The sequence below is a fragment of the Herpailurus yagouaroundi genome, unplaced genomic scaffold, assembly GCF_014898765.1.
Source record: "Herpailurus yagouaroundi ecotype Mexico unplaced genomic scaffold, PumYag 141, whole genome shotgun sequence".
NCBI lineage: Eukaryota > Metazoa > Chordata > Mammalia > Carnivora > Felidae > Herpailurus > Herpailurus yagouaroundi.
Genome location: NW_024412396.1, coordinates 45,732,717 through 45,748,052, shown reverse-complemented (window position 1 = coordinate 45,748,052; position 15,336 = coordinate 45,732,717). Strand labels below are relative to the sequence as shown.

At 36.0% G+C, this 15,336-nt stretch overlaps 1 protein-coding gene across 8 annotated transcripts in view; it reads right to left on the bottom strand.

The window, feature by feature from the left end:
• Positions 1-15,336, bottom strand: part of PCNX1 (pecanex 1) — a 168,823-nt gene that overhangs the window by 27,273 nt on the left and 126,214 nt on the right. For all 8 annotated transcript variants that reach the window (XM_040477561.1, XM_040477563.1, XM_040477562.1 and 5 more), the window contains 6 exons: positions 12,749-12,841; positions 11,951-12,101; positions 6,655-6,796; positions 5,769-5,946; positions 3,045-3,153; positions 2,042-2,171 (listed from right to left, as the gene is read on the bottom strand). In XM_040477561.1, the coding sequence (XP_040333495.1) occupies positions 2,042-2,171; positions 3,045-3,153; positions 5,769-5,946; positions 6,655-6,796; positions 11,951-12,101; positions 12,749-12,841 (803 nt within the window). The remainder of the gene's footprint in view (positions 1-2,041; positions 2,172-3,044; positions 3,154-5,768; positions 5,947-6,654; positions 6,797-11,950; positions 12,102-12,748; positions 12,842-15,336) is intronic.

Here is a 15,336-nt window from a genome sequence, read left to right as displayed (position 1 = left end):
AAATCACACCTCCTCAGTATGTCTTTTTCATATTGTGTGATGGTTGTCTCAAGGGATTGCATTTGTGCCACTGTTTGAATTGCAAGCTGCACTTGGTACTTTTTTTTTTTCATGGAACATCATTTTTACTGTGATTATTCAGACTTGCATACTTGACAGACATTTCTCAAAAATGAAGAAAGTGAGTCTGTCCTGTTGCCAATAACAAAATTCAAGTTTTTCAGCAAAAATCAGAATTTGGGAAAATGTATATTTACTACAATGAGTTTGAGAGCTTACCAACAAACACATTCCTTACACCTCCTTTCACCTTCTTATTAATGATCTTCTCCCCTTTGTATCCTAAGACCCTTACCTCTCTCCTTAGCTCATGTAAGTATCACGTTACATGTCTCTGGAATTTCCACATCTGTGTGGATTCCACATATGCACACTATTAAATTTATTTCCTCCTGTTCATCTGTCTCATGTCAATTTGATTCTTAGTTGAGCTAGAAGGATCTTGAAGGGTAGAGGAAATTCTTCTTCCCCAACAACAGATATGGTTTTAAGACTCCATATTGCAACTAATCTTTAGGAAACTACCATGTGTCGACTTCTAGTGAAAGATCAAAGAGAAATATCCACAATTGTTTAAAAAGGCTATTAAAATACTTCTTTCTTTTCCAGCTCTGTGTCTGTGCGAGGCCAGATTTTCTCCATATAATTCAACCAAAACAACATATTGCAACAACAGATTGGTTGCAGAAGCAGTTATGAGAATCCAGCTGTCTTTTACTGAGCCAGACATTAAAGAGATTTATAAAACTACAAAAACAGTGACACTCTTCTCACTGATTTTTTTGCTGGTATAGAAATTACAGTAATTTTCATTAAAAACTGTTATTTATATTAACACATAATGGGTTTATCGTTGCTATTTTTAAACTAATTAATAAACATTTGAATTTTTCTGAGTTTTGATTTCTAACACATTAAGTATCTGTAGATAAATCCTGTGTCAACAAAAACTCCTGACATTTCAATAACCGTGAAGAGAGTAAAGGGGTTCTGAGACCAAAACTGCTGCCACAGACAATATTTTGGACCAAAATTAAATAACCTGAGAACATCAGTAACACAGAAATTCATCAAAAAGAGAAACACCAAGTGTGGTTTTAGATAAAAGACCAGAGCAAAAGCTTCCAATCCACAAGCTATTCCACTGTTTAAAAGGTGAGACCACTATTTTCACCTATTAGGTGCACTGATGTGTGAAAGTGTAGAGAGAAAAGAGGCAGTCATGGAGATGGCCCATAGAATTACAAATTAGTATAAGCTCTTTTTGAATCAATGTCAATACATGTTAAACGCCTTTAAAATGTTTAGGTTCCGTGACTCAGTAATTCCTCTTTTGGATAATCTTTCCAAAAGGAAGGGAGGGAGGGAGGGAGGGAGGGAGGGAGGGAGGAAGGAAGGAAGGAAGGAAGGAAGGAAGGAAGGAAGGAAGGAAGGAAGGAAGTTTGGAGAGATTACACATAAGGATAGTTAGCAGGCATCAGATGAAACAGCTAGCCAAAGAAACTAAATCTAAATGGAGAAAATACTTTATGCACAGAGATGGTCATTAAAAAGTTCTGCTCATGAGAAACCAGATGTAATCTATAGAAAATTTAGCTCTACAAATAGATATTTCTCAGGAAACTATAACTAGTTATGACTGCTATAATGACATAACATTGTATAGCATAAAGTTTCAGAGCTGTATTAATGTGGAACTCTAAGAAATAGCATTAAAAGAAAAAAGACAGAAAAAGGAATATATTCACCAAGAACTAGGTTTTTAAAAAATCTCAGGAAAAATGGCAGAGAAAATATAGAACAGTTACTCTGACTCTTCTAATTTTATGTGATTTTGAAACTTCAAGAGTATTTATAAAGTTTTAGCAAAATATTTCAACACAAAAATTATTAACCATGAAATATTTATGATAATGCTGTTGATAGTTTTTCCTAGTAAAAAATAGATAAGATTGGCTTTCAAATGCTTTGTTGTACTCACTTATAGTCTCTCTCCCAGAATTTGACAGGTCGAACATACGAAGTGATGAATATTGCACTTCCTAGAAAGGGATTTAGTGGAGTAGAAAAAAAGGCCGATACAGCAGCCTGAACAAACAACATGGCTGAATCTATAAAAAGCTGGTTAAGGACTTTAACATTCATTTGAGTGAGCATGCACACACACACAAATACATCTCACAAACACATTGCCATTACCGCAATGAAAACAATGTGAAGTTTGTCACAGGAATACAAAAGAGGGTGTCACTGGACAATATAAGGGGTACAAGTAGGAAGACAAGCCAGGATAGTACAGCCTGGCATGATGCTTTGAAGGGAATCAAATAAACATCTGCTAATACATATTTGGGAAAAGTCCATATATTACCCTGGGATAAAGATGCTGGCTTTAATTTTCCACAAGATAAAACTAAAATTTACACAAACAGAAAATCTGTCTTTCTATCCACATAGTCACTAACCTTTACTTTTATTTAGAAAGTACTTTTAAGAAATGATGAGATTAGAAAATTTTAGACATAGTTAAATTACAATCATGATTATGAAAAATGTTTGGAATCTTCATTTAAAAATATTTCTAGGGGTGCCTGGGTGGCTCAGTCAGTTAAGCGTCTGCTGTTAGTTTTGGTTCAGGTAATGATCTCACGTGGGTTCAAGTCCCGCATGAGGCTTTGTACTGACAGTGCGGAGCCTGCTTGGGATATATTTTATCTCTCTCTCTCTCTTTCTCTAAGTATTTAAAAAATATTTCTAAACATCTTGTATTTATTAAAAGTACTCATATCTGTAAACATAAAATTTTAAATCAGCATTAATTATAAAACTTTAATACTGTCCTCATGTTCAGATGATCTGTGGGTGCACCCAAAGCACTGAGAATATTTGATAATTTATCACCTAGTAATTTAAATGTCTATAAACCAACATTCACAATAAGGATATGACCACCCTTTCTTATACAACTTTTATTGGAAGGATACGGGGTACTGCAAAGGGCTGAGCAAAAGCATGGAAAGCAGAACCCCATGTAATTTGCCATGGGGCAATGTAAGTGTACACAAACTGCAATTTATAAAGGAGTTCCCAAAGCTGTAGGAGGAAAAGAAAAACAATCAGTAAAAAACTTATCAGATATTTGAATTAGAAAATGAAAGACCTTTAAAATATATTTTTTCCTATAAGAAAATGGCACTGAAAATATTTGCCATTTGCATAAAAGGAAAAGATAAATCAACTGCCAAAACACTGAATATATACTTAAGTAAAGACAGCTAGCTGATTTATGGATTTGTGTTTCATCTGTTAAAAAAAATTCTATGCCCTCTATTGGCTATATTACTACTATTACAAGCAAAATTAAAAAAAGGTAGGACATTTAGATGTTTGCAAAGCTTAAGTAATTCATACATATTTTTATCCCTAAGACACATTCTCCTCAAATTGTAGTGCTTTGGAAACAGAGTATGTTTTAAATGCAATGTCAGAAGAAATTTGAAACCAGCCAGGCAGGAAATAAAGTTGTAATACAGTTGTCACTGCCTATTCGCCTAAGGATTTAGTAGTGCATATTAGGCACCTGATCATAACCTCAATTGGTATGGTCAATGGAAACACAACACATGTTTTAATTTTATGTAAATTAGTATTTGTTTTGTTGTTGAACATGTCTTCAACACTGAAACAGAATTACTGTGTTTGTCCAAAATTGCCTCTGCATGGCAGGCAATGCAAGGTCCAATTCACAAAACAGACACAGAATCTTAAAAACAAGAGGTTCAGACTAACTTGGTGCCATGATTCAGGCATCAAGCACCTCAATTAACTGACCGATTTCAGTTAATTTGCAAATGAACCTGTTTAACTCCCAATTAAAAACAAAGAAACCTCAACTTCAACCAATTAGAAAAAGCAGATGAACTCCTGCATTCTTCTCCGTGACTCAAATTTATGCCGGTAATCCTTGATACTAACGTGATCAGGATGTCAGGAAGTAAAAGCAGTGTGTGTATTATCAAGATGCCATTATTCATGGTCTAAAAGCAGTGATTCAGAAAACTTCAGATTCTAAATATGAAACAGACTGAACTCAAATTTTGACTGTAACACTGAGGAAAAAATGATATGCAATTACATGGATAAGTGGGTAGTGGATAAAAATTTCTGTATACATTCATAGTAATTTTTTTCTTGTAAGATTATTAAATTGATGGTGCATCTTACAATGATATCTTAAAAACTATATCTAGAAATCTCTTAAAAATTACTTGCTTACTATCATTGTTAAATTCTATCAACTAACCTTACTAATGCAAACCCCTTAAGGGCAGAGCTTTCTCTATTTTGTTCACTGATGTAGCCTCAGCATCTAGAACAGCTGTGGAACACTGTATGCTCTCAAGAGCAATTTGCTTAACAAATTAAAGTATTAAGAAAATCCAAACTAATTCAAGTTAAGACTATTTCAAAGACTGTTTCTATTTTATTGCAACTTTCACTTTTTCCCCCAACAGTATACTAAAATGCCCTACAATTTCCAGTCTAAATATTTAAATTTGTGAGAAACCACATGCTTCTTTATACAAACAATTCTTTGATTAACTTTCTGGCTTCCTCCTTTGGTTAACCATGCTCACTAGAAGAGGAAATAAATGATAAAAATGCATACAAATTAGTGACCGAGCAAACATAATACTGCAATATTCTAGAAGCTACTTAGTACAACATTTAGCACAATATTTTGAAATGGACTATCACTAAAACCTGTTCAGATTAACGTTTTCCACTTGTACTATTCCCATCCTAGGTTAGACCTCTATCACATCTCAATTACTGTCACAGTCTCTTAAACTGTTCTCCATACCTTTGGGTTCTCTCTTCCCCAAGTCATCCCAATGTAGCTGACCAGGCTAACTTGCCTAAAATTGGGCTTTCATTGTGTTTTGTAGCTGCTCATATGCTTCAGCTCTCTGTTACCTATCAAATGGGATAATATATGTCAAAGTCCTTTGTATGTGGTCAGCGTTAACATGAAATCTAAACTCTATTTAATTTATAAATAATCTGATTGCACAACTTATTTCATTGAGAAAGGTAGTATGGTTCAGTAAAAAGATTCTTGGAATGGGAGGCAGAAGACCCAGATTTTGTCATCTCATTTGTAAAAGGACTAAAAGTACCTCTCTTATGGGTGGATAATAAATCTCAGAAGCATTTTGTAATTTTCAGAGTATTCTGCAAATGTCACCATGAAACTAATTTCTGATTCCTCCCACACGGCCTCACTGCCTTCAGTATTTACCATCTTCATTCAGCTATCAGGTTATTTCCTCCCTCCATCTATCTAGCAGCCCACAGCCCAGTGCAATTATTACAACATCTATTTCTAGGATTATTCAAAACCACATCCACTTTTGGAAGATCCTATGGATTTAAAAATACACAGCTAGTGGTGTTTCTCTAAATTTTCTTTATAACTTAATCTTATCTTCCTAGCTATATAGCAAGAAACACGTCTTTTATGGATCATAGTGAGTTAACATTGGTTAGGGATTCTACTATGCTTCTAAATGACTGGTTGACTGAAGAAAGATATTACTTAAAAGACAGTGAAGCAAATGGAATGCAAGCAGAACCCTCACTAAATGCTATATTACTTAGGGAGCTACTTTTTACCGATAGGGATATTCCTTTCAGTGACAAATTACCTTGTTGAAGAGTATAGACATGAAGAAGAGATCCAACAACATGGTCTCTGAAAACGCTTCATAGTCGATTTTGAAAAAGAGCACAGTGAAGAGGACTGTGACATACTGATATGTAGGGCTGCTGAAAGAGGATCGTAGCAACTTCAGACCAGCAATGGTGATCATTAAAGCACCTAATCTATAAGTTAAAGAAAGCACAACTCATCAATCAATGGCTGAAAACTTCAGAAAATCTACTAACTTCAGAAAAATCACTATTTCATTTACTATGCTTACGATACATTTACATCCAAAGTGAACTTCTAAAAATGATTTATACACCAAGCAAATCACATCCTAAAATAAACTCTTATATTCCCTTTTAACAATATGTATTATGATTCTTATTTCTTTATATAAATAAGCACACTTAAAAAAATAAATAACAGCATTGCATTTCTAATATATGGTTCTCCAGTTTCTTAATATTTGTATTGCTTTAATAGTAATAGCATTTAGCACATAAAAAACATGTATTAACGCTTACCCAACAACACGTACCTAGTCTAGTGTGGAGGCCTATACGATGACGGTATAGGCGACTGACCACCTACATAGTCTGGTTTACACAGTACACAAAAACAGACATCTCTCAAATTGACCATCTAATAACAGAAATGAACCTTATTCAATAAATGTTCTCTCATAAAATATTAGTTGACAACAAGATGTCTAGAGTAGTGATATACAAGAGCAGGAACAGATGTTCAGGAATTTCACCTCACTTTTTTGTCTTACACTGCACTGCACTAATGAGACAATTATTTGTTACTTGATCAATGTCTGAAGACACTGCCTATGACAGCCGCTAGTGGTTGAACATAGATGAGAGGAGGACTGTACTTACTCTGTATCCAGTTTTTTTGGACTAGCAATGGTCTCTGCACTGCTACTAAGTTCATTAAGAACAATCAATGGGTAGATGATATTCTTCTCCACAAAAAGAAGCCACACATGAAGTTTCTCAAACCACATCATAGTGGCTGCATCTAACAAGGCAATATAAGAAGATCACATCATCTAGTGTACAACATACAGGCATACCTCATTTTATTGAGCTTTACTTTACAGCACTTGGCAGATACTGGGGTTCTTTTTGTTTTTTTTCTTTGTTTACAAATTGAAGGTCTGTGGCAACTCTGCACTGAGCACGTCTATCAGCACCCTTTTCCAACAGCATCTGTCACATTTTGGTAATTCTTGCAATATTTAAAACTTTTTCATATAATTGTATTTGTTACAGTGATCTATGATCAGTGACCTTTGATGCTATTGTTGTATTTGGGGATAACGAAAACTGGACCAATGTAAGATGGCAAACGTAACCAATAAATGTGTGTGTTCTGACTGCTCCACTGATCCACTGTTCCCCCACCTCTCTCCCTCCTTTTGGGCCTCTCTATTCCTTATGATTAAAATTAGGCCAATCACTCTACAATGCTCTTTAAATGTTCAAGTGAAAGGAAGAATCACACATCTCTCATTTTAAACCACAGGCTAGAAATTATTAAGTTTCATGAGGAAGGCGTGTTGAAAGCCAAGACAGGCCAAAAGCTAGGCCTCTTGTGCCAAGCGTTAGCCAAGTTGTGACTGCAAAGGAAAAGTTCTTGGAGCAAATTAAAAGTGCTGCTCCAGTGAACGTACGAATGATAAGAAAGTACAGCTTTATTGCTGACATGGAGAAAGTCTGCGTGGTCTGCATAGAAGATCAAACTAGCCACAGCATTCCCTTAAGCCAAAACTTAATCCAGAGCAAGGTCCTAACGCTCTGCAATTCTGGGATGGCTGAGAGGTGACGAAGCTGCAGAAGAAAAGTCTGAAGCCAGCAGAGGTCGGTTCAGGAAGTTTAAGGAAAGAAGCCATCTCCACAACATGAAAGTGCAAGGTGAGACAGCAAGTGCATATGTAGAAGCTGCAGCAAGTTCTCCAGAAGATCCAGCTAAGATAATTCATGAAGGTGGCTCCAGTAACCAACAGATTTTCAATGTGGATGAAATAGCCTTTTATTGGAAGAAGATGTCATCTAGGACTTTCATAGCTAGAGAGAAGTCAATGCCTGGCTACAAAGCAGCTGATAACTCTAAGTTGACGCCAATGCTCACTGACCATTGTGAAAATCCTAGGGCCCTTCAGAATGATGCTAAATCTACTGTACCTGTGCTCTCCAAGTGAAACAACAAAGCATGGATGACACATTTATTCATGACATAGTCTACTGAATATTTTAAGTCCAATGTTGAGGCCTACTGCTCAGAAAAAGAGATTCCTTTCAAAATACTACTGTTCGTTGGGGTACACCTGGGCAGCTCAGTCAGTTAAGTGTCCAACTTAGGCTCAGGTTATGACCTCACAGTTCGTGAGTTCCAGCCCCATGTCAGGCTCTGTGCTGACAGACAGCTCGGAGCCTGGAGCCTGCTTCAGATTCTGTGTTTCCCTCTCTCTCTCTGCCCCTTCCCAGCTTGCTATCTCTCTCTCTCAAAAAAATAAATTAAAAAAATTAAAAAAAAACTGCTCATTGACAGTGTCTGCAAACAACATCTATTCTGTAGCCCATGGGGATTCAAGGAATAATTTTGACTTTCAAGTCTTATTTAAGAAATACATTTTATAAGGCTATAGCTGCCATAGACATTGATTCCTCTGATGGATCTGGGCAAAGCAAACTGAAAAACCTTCAGAAAGAATTCACTACTCTAGATGCCATTAAGGACATTTGCAATTCGTGGAAAGAGGTCAAAACATCAATATTAACAGAAGTTTGGAAGTTGATTCCAACACTCCTGGATGACCCTGAGGATTCAAGACTGCAGTGGAGAAAGTCACTGAAGATGTGGTAGAAATAGCAAGAGACCTAGAATTAGCAGTGGAGCCTGAAAATGGGACTGAACTGCTGCAGTCTCAGGATAAAACGTGAATGGATGAGGAGCTGCCTCCCACGGATGAACAAAGAAAGTGGTGTCATGAGATGGAATCTACTCCTGGTAAAGATGCTGTGAAGACTGTTGAAATAACAACAAAGGGTTTAGAATATTACGTAAACATAGTTGATAAAGCAGTGTAGGATTTTGGAGAACTCCAATTTTGAAGGAAGTTACTTACACTGTGGGTAAAATACTATCGAATAGCATGCTACAGAGAAATCACTCGTAAAAGGAGTCAACTGATGTAGCAGACATCATTGTTGTCTTATTCTAAGAAATTGCCACAGCCACCCCAACCTTTGGCAACCACCATCCTGATCAGTCAGCAGCCATCAACACTGAGGTGGGGGCCTCCACTAGCAAAAGGATTACAACTCGCTGGAAGCTCAGATGACGGTCACCATTTTTTGGCAAGAGAATTTTTTTAAAAAGGTATGTGCACTGTCTTTTTAGACATAATGCTCTTGGCACACTTATTAGACTACAGGGTAAACATAGCTTTTATATGCATTGGGACACCAAAAAATTGACTTGTCTTGCTTTATTGTGATATTCACTTTATTGCAGTGGTCCACAACCAAACCAGCAATATCTTCCAGGTATGCCGATAGTTTGGCAAAGTGATGTGAAAGGAAAATCTTACAGCACAAACTTGTCTGTGCTATAAATAAATAATGTAAGAAATCCAGTATTTCAATCAGTTGTCAACTTCTATGAATTCTGATACACGTTCAGTTTTGCAACTTAGATGTGACTTAAATTTAGATGAGGGGCGCGAGGTGGCTCTGATCTCAGCTCAGGTCATGATCTCTTTGTGAGTTTGAGCCCTGCATCAGGCTCTGCGCTGTCATCAGATAGCCTGCTTGGAATGATATGAATCCCCTTTCTCTTAGCCCTTCCCCCGCTCATTCTCCCTCTCTAAATAAACTTAAAAAATTTTTAGATGAATTTCCTTTTAAATTTTAATTCTTGGCTCAGGTCATGATCTCACAGTTCATGGGTTCGAGCCCTGCGTCGGGCTCTGTGCTGACAGCTCAGAGGCTGGAGCCTGCTTCACATTCTGTGTCTCCCTCTCTCTCTGCCCCTTCCCTGCTCATGCTGTGTCTGTCTCAAAAATAAATAAACATTAAAAAAAATTAAAAAAATAAATAAATTTTAATTCTTGAAACCTCAGTTTTTAACCATAACTTTTTCTCATTTATGCCTATAACTTCTGGAGAAAAGTTAGTAAGATTATGAGACTGCCCTTTCTCCCAAAAAGAAATAAATGACCTACTAAAATTATGTTTTTAAAATCTTAAAGTACGTGTGTGTACGGGCATATGTATGTGTGTATCTTATGTACATCTTGGAACATATACGAAAGTACATGTTTTAGATTCACACACTTCATAGAAGTCATTGCACTGTCAGTAATGTTTTTTATAATACTTTCACCTTATTTCATTGGGGAAAGTATCTAGGATAAACCGAAAGATTTAAAATAAGGTTCTCTAGCTATCTGAAAACATAGCTGGCTTCAGGAAATGCTCTAATGAATAATCTTTTTCTTTTCATTGCTAAAGTCAATAGAAGGGGAAAGAAATAAACTTTGCTAATACCTAGTGCTTTCAATAAGTCAAACATGTTATACTGATTCAAAATTTATAAAACTTTAGACTAAATATTTTGTTAAGATCAAAAAAGAAATAATTATGATCAATGACTTACTGTAAGGAAAACTGCTCTTCAAAACAAATTGGATACGTTTGCTATTTTTTATATATGAAAGCAATACTAACAGTTCACTATCAAAATAATATATCATTCAAAAAAAATTTAAAAAAAAAAAAGAAAAAAGAAAAAAAAATAATACATCATTCTACTAAGTTCTTTTCCTGACTGTATGAAAGAACCAGTACAGATTGTCATACAGCTTTATGTCATTTTCTCTTAATTTTTTAAATTTTTGTTTATTTATTTTGAGAGAGAGAGAAGAGGAGGGACAAGGAAGGAGGAAGGGAAAGGAAGGGAGAGAGAGAGAGAGAGACAGACACACACGGAGGGAGAGGGAGAGAGAGAATCCCAAGCAGGCCCCGCACTGTCAGCACAGAGCCTGACGCGGGGTTTAAGCCCATCAATCATGAGATTATAACCTGAACCGAAATTAAGTGTCAGACACTCAACCGACTGAGCCACCCAGGTCCCCCATGTCATTTTCCCTTATTAAAAGAACACATAAGAAGTATGCACAATGCCATTACTGCAACCTACAGGTTAATGTTTCATTATCTCTTCAGGATCAAACTGGTGACCAAGGTTTCAGTCCCATGATGCTCTAAGCAATTTTACTAAAAGGCCCGAGAAATTTGCTTTGAAAATGCAAAGTCAAGTTTGTAATAGAAAACTTCCAAAGTCTTCAGAGTTCTCTAAACAAGTTAATTTATCTTCAAACAATTGAGGAATTTACTCTTTATAGTAATTCATTAACTGAAAAAAAGGTTTGAGGAAAAACCACTGGTTTGTTTAATCATTGATATATAATGAATGATGACATAGTTATGAACTTTTATTATTTCCCTAAAACGAGCAAGTATGGGATATTGCAAGTCATGGGGCCAATGAAGAAAGACCAAATACTTACAATAGGAAAGACAAGTTAGGATTTAAAGTGGACTGGCCTTCTACCTCTTTCTGAGTCATTTTATGCTTTACCCCAAAATCTGAACAAGAACAATTACAAATGTTTTAAACTTCTTTTCATCCCGTCAACTCTTTTATACCCTTCTCTGGTAGGACATAGTGTCTCTGGTGGAAAGAGGAACAAAATTCTCTCTATTCCCCCTATGCTTTGAGCTAAAAATATTTCAAATAGAAATCTTAAGGAGGACTGGGTTGCCTGTACACAGAAAAGATTTAAGGAAAGGGTAAGGACTGGAAAGAGAAGCCACAAACATGCACAGAAGGATTTGTCAATGAGAGGTCTAGGAAGAACAATACAGAGAGGCAGTAAATTTTATTCTGTGGAAGCCGGGATTGTAGCATTGACATTTATACTTCAACTGAAATTAAAGCATCCTGAAAAAGGTTTGACTCATCACAGCTTCAAATCTAAGTATAACAAACACAAGCCACAGTGTTACTTAATGATACTTATTCAATGGTCTCCGTTAAAGTGTAAAAAAAAAAAAAAAAAAAAAAAATCCACAATATTAAACAGAGGAGTATTAGTGAAATACTTACTCCGAACTTCGTATTGATTATACTCCACTGTCTTCAGCAGAGGGTGAGAAAAACAGTGCCATGGTAGCTGTTTTCTAACTTGAGGCAGCACATAATGGGTTACAAAACCTACAAAGCCGACCAATGCATATAACACATACTTGAGAGCAGGCTAAAAGAAGAATAAAATTGAGAAAATTAAAAGTGATTTTGAGAACCATAGAACTCCTAATGTGTCAGTCCAATTTCTACTTATTAACAGAAAATAGCAAAGTCAATTTGAGAAGGTAAGAACTAAAATCTGTCAACATTTTACACTGTTTTATTATGTAGTTTTTCTGAAACTTGTACCAGCGTTGCCCCATACGATCAACCGATACAGAGAAAAGTGGTGGTATGTCACATCCGACATCAATTACTAAATGATGTCTTGGGCTTTCTCTCTCTAGGATCACTGGCTCTGGGGAAAACCAGCTGCCCTTCTGTGTGGATACTCAAGCAGCTAATGGTAAGGGCACATGGAAAGGACCTTAGATCTCTGGCCAATGGTCAGTAAAGAACTAAGTCTTACTAACAGCCTCAGTTGATGGCAGCCCCAAATAACTGCAGCATCATAACATATCCTGAACTAGGACCATCTAGCTGAGCTACAATTATAATCAGATTCACGACTCAGAGAAACCATGAGAAAACAAATATTTGTTATTAAAACCAAACAAAACATCATATATTTCAGCATTATGGACAAATATTATAATAAAAAAATTAGCCTAAACAAAATTATTTTCCCCCAATCAAAAGATCAAAATGATTCCTTACCTGCAACACTGTGAACACCGTGCTTACATGAATAGCAAAATACAGCACACCAATTACAATGCATACTACTAGGTCAGATTGTAAACGCTCACTCTGTGGAAGAAAACAGAATTAGCCAACAATTACATAAAATTTTAAAAATATGTATTTTTTATTCCCAACTGGCAAAATATAAGAAATAATTTTTCATTGACCCTATTCTTCTAGATAGCTCTTATACATAACAATTGGCTATAAGTCTTTTCTTCTTCAATTTCCTGATATCTTGGTTTAATACTGCAATACCAAGGAAATTAAGCTAGTTCCACACATGGAAGGAAAACTTCCAAACTCTTTCTATGAAGCTAACATTACCTTGATTCCAAAACCAGACAGAGACCACACTAAAAAGGAGAATTATAGACCAATTTCCCTGATGAACATGGATGCAAAAATCCTCAACAAGATATTAGCCAACCAGATCCAACAGTACATTAAAAAAATTACTCACCACGACCAAGAGGTTTATACCTGGGGTGCAGGGCTGGTTCAATATCCACAAAATAATCGACGTGATACATCACATCAATAAAAGAAAGGACAAGAACTATATGATCTTCTCCATAGATGCAGAGAAAGCATTGGACAAAATACAGCATCCTTTCTTATTAAAAACCCTCAAGAAAGTAGGGATAGAAGGATCACACCTCAAGATCATAAAAGCCATATACGAAAGACCCAATGCTAATATCATCCTCAATGGGGGAAAACTGAGAGCTTTCCCCCTAAGGTCAGGAGCAAGACAGGGATGTCCACTCTTGCCACTGTTATTCAACATAGTATTGGAAATCTTAGCCGCTGCAATCAAACAACACAAAGAAATAAAAGGCACCCAAATCAGCCAGGAGGAGGTCAAACTTTCACTCTTTGCACATGGCATGATACTCTATATGGAAAACCCAAAAGATTCCACCAAAAAAAGTGCTAGAACTGATTCATGAATTCAGCAAAGTTGCAGGGTATAAAATCAATACACAGAAATGGGTTGCATTCCTATACACCAACAATGAAGAGGAAGTGAAATCAAGGAATCAATCCCATTTACAATTGCACCAAAAACCATAAAATACTTAGGAATAAATCTAACCAAAGAGGTAAAAAACCTATACACTGCAAACTATAGAAAGCTTATGAAAGAAATTGAAGACATATAAAAAAAAAAAAAAAGGGAAAAATATTCCATGCACCAGTATAAGAAGAACAAATAGTGTTAAAATGTCAATACTACTCAAAGCAATCTACATATTCAATACAATACCTATCAAAATAACAACAGCATTCTTCACAGAGCTAGGACAAATAATCCTAAAATTTGTATGGAACCAGAAAAGACCCTGAATAGCTAAAGCAATCTTGAAAAAGAAAACCAAAGCAGGAGGCATCACAATCCTGGACTTCAAGCTGTACTACAAAAGCTGTAATCATCAAAACAGTATGGTACTGGCACAAAAACAGACACACTCAGATCAACGGAACAGAACAGAGAACCCAGAAATGGACCCACAAGTGTATGGCCAACTAGTCTTTGACAAAGCAGGAAAGAATACCCAATGGAATAAAGACAGTCTCTTCAGCAAGTGGTGCTGGGAAAACGGGACAGTGACATGCAGAAAAATGAACCTGGACCACTTTCTTACACCATACACAAAAATAAATTCAAAATGGATGAAAGACCTAAACGTAAGACAGGAAGCCATCAAAATCCTCGAGGAGAAAGCAGGCAAAAACGTCTTTGATCTTGGCCGCAGCAACTTCTTACTCAACATGTCTTCAGAGGCAAGGGAAACAAAAGCAAAAATGAACTATTGGGATCTCATCAAAAAAAAAAAAAAAAAGCTTCTGCACAGCGAAGGAAACAATCAGCAAAACTAAAAGGCAACCAACAGAATGGGAGAAGGTATTTGCAAACAACGTATCAGATAAAGGGTTAGGATCCAAAATCTATAAAGAACTTATCAAACTCAACACCCAAAAAACAAATAATCCAGTGAAGAAATGGGCAAAAGACATGAATAGACACTTCTCCAAGGAAGACATCCAGATGGCCAACTAACACATGAAAAAATGCTTAACATCACTCATCATCAGGGAAATACGAATCAAAACCACAATGAGATACCACCTCACACCTGTCAGAGATTCAGAAATATCCTACTATGTTTAACATGAAATGTCCTTTGACAACATGGAAACTAAAGCCAGAAAAAACTGAATTCTATTGTGAGGCAGTTTTGTACTTCTAAAGTTTTCTGAAGAATGTGTTAACAGCTCAAGTTCAGTAAAGGTAAGTAGTATAACTCATGACTGATATAAATACAGTTTTTCACAAATGGAAATAATCTAAAATAACTTAGAAAAAGAATGTTTTATGCTATCTCCATAAAGCTGATAATTACTAATACATAAATTCACTAAATTAGAAAATTTTTAAATTACCATATTTTCTTAAATATATTTAATTAGCAAAGAAAATTGCTCTCCCCTTCAATCTGAAAAATACATACACACACACACACACACACACACACACACACACACACACACACACA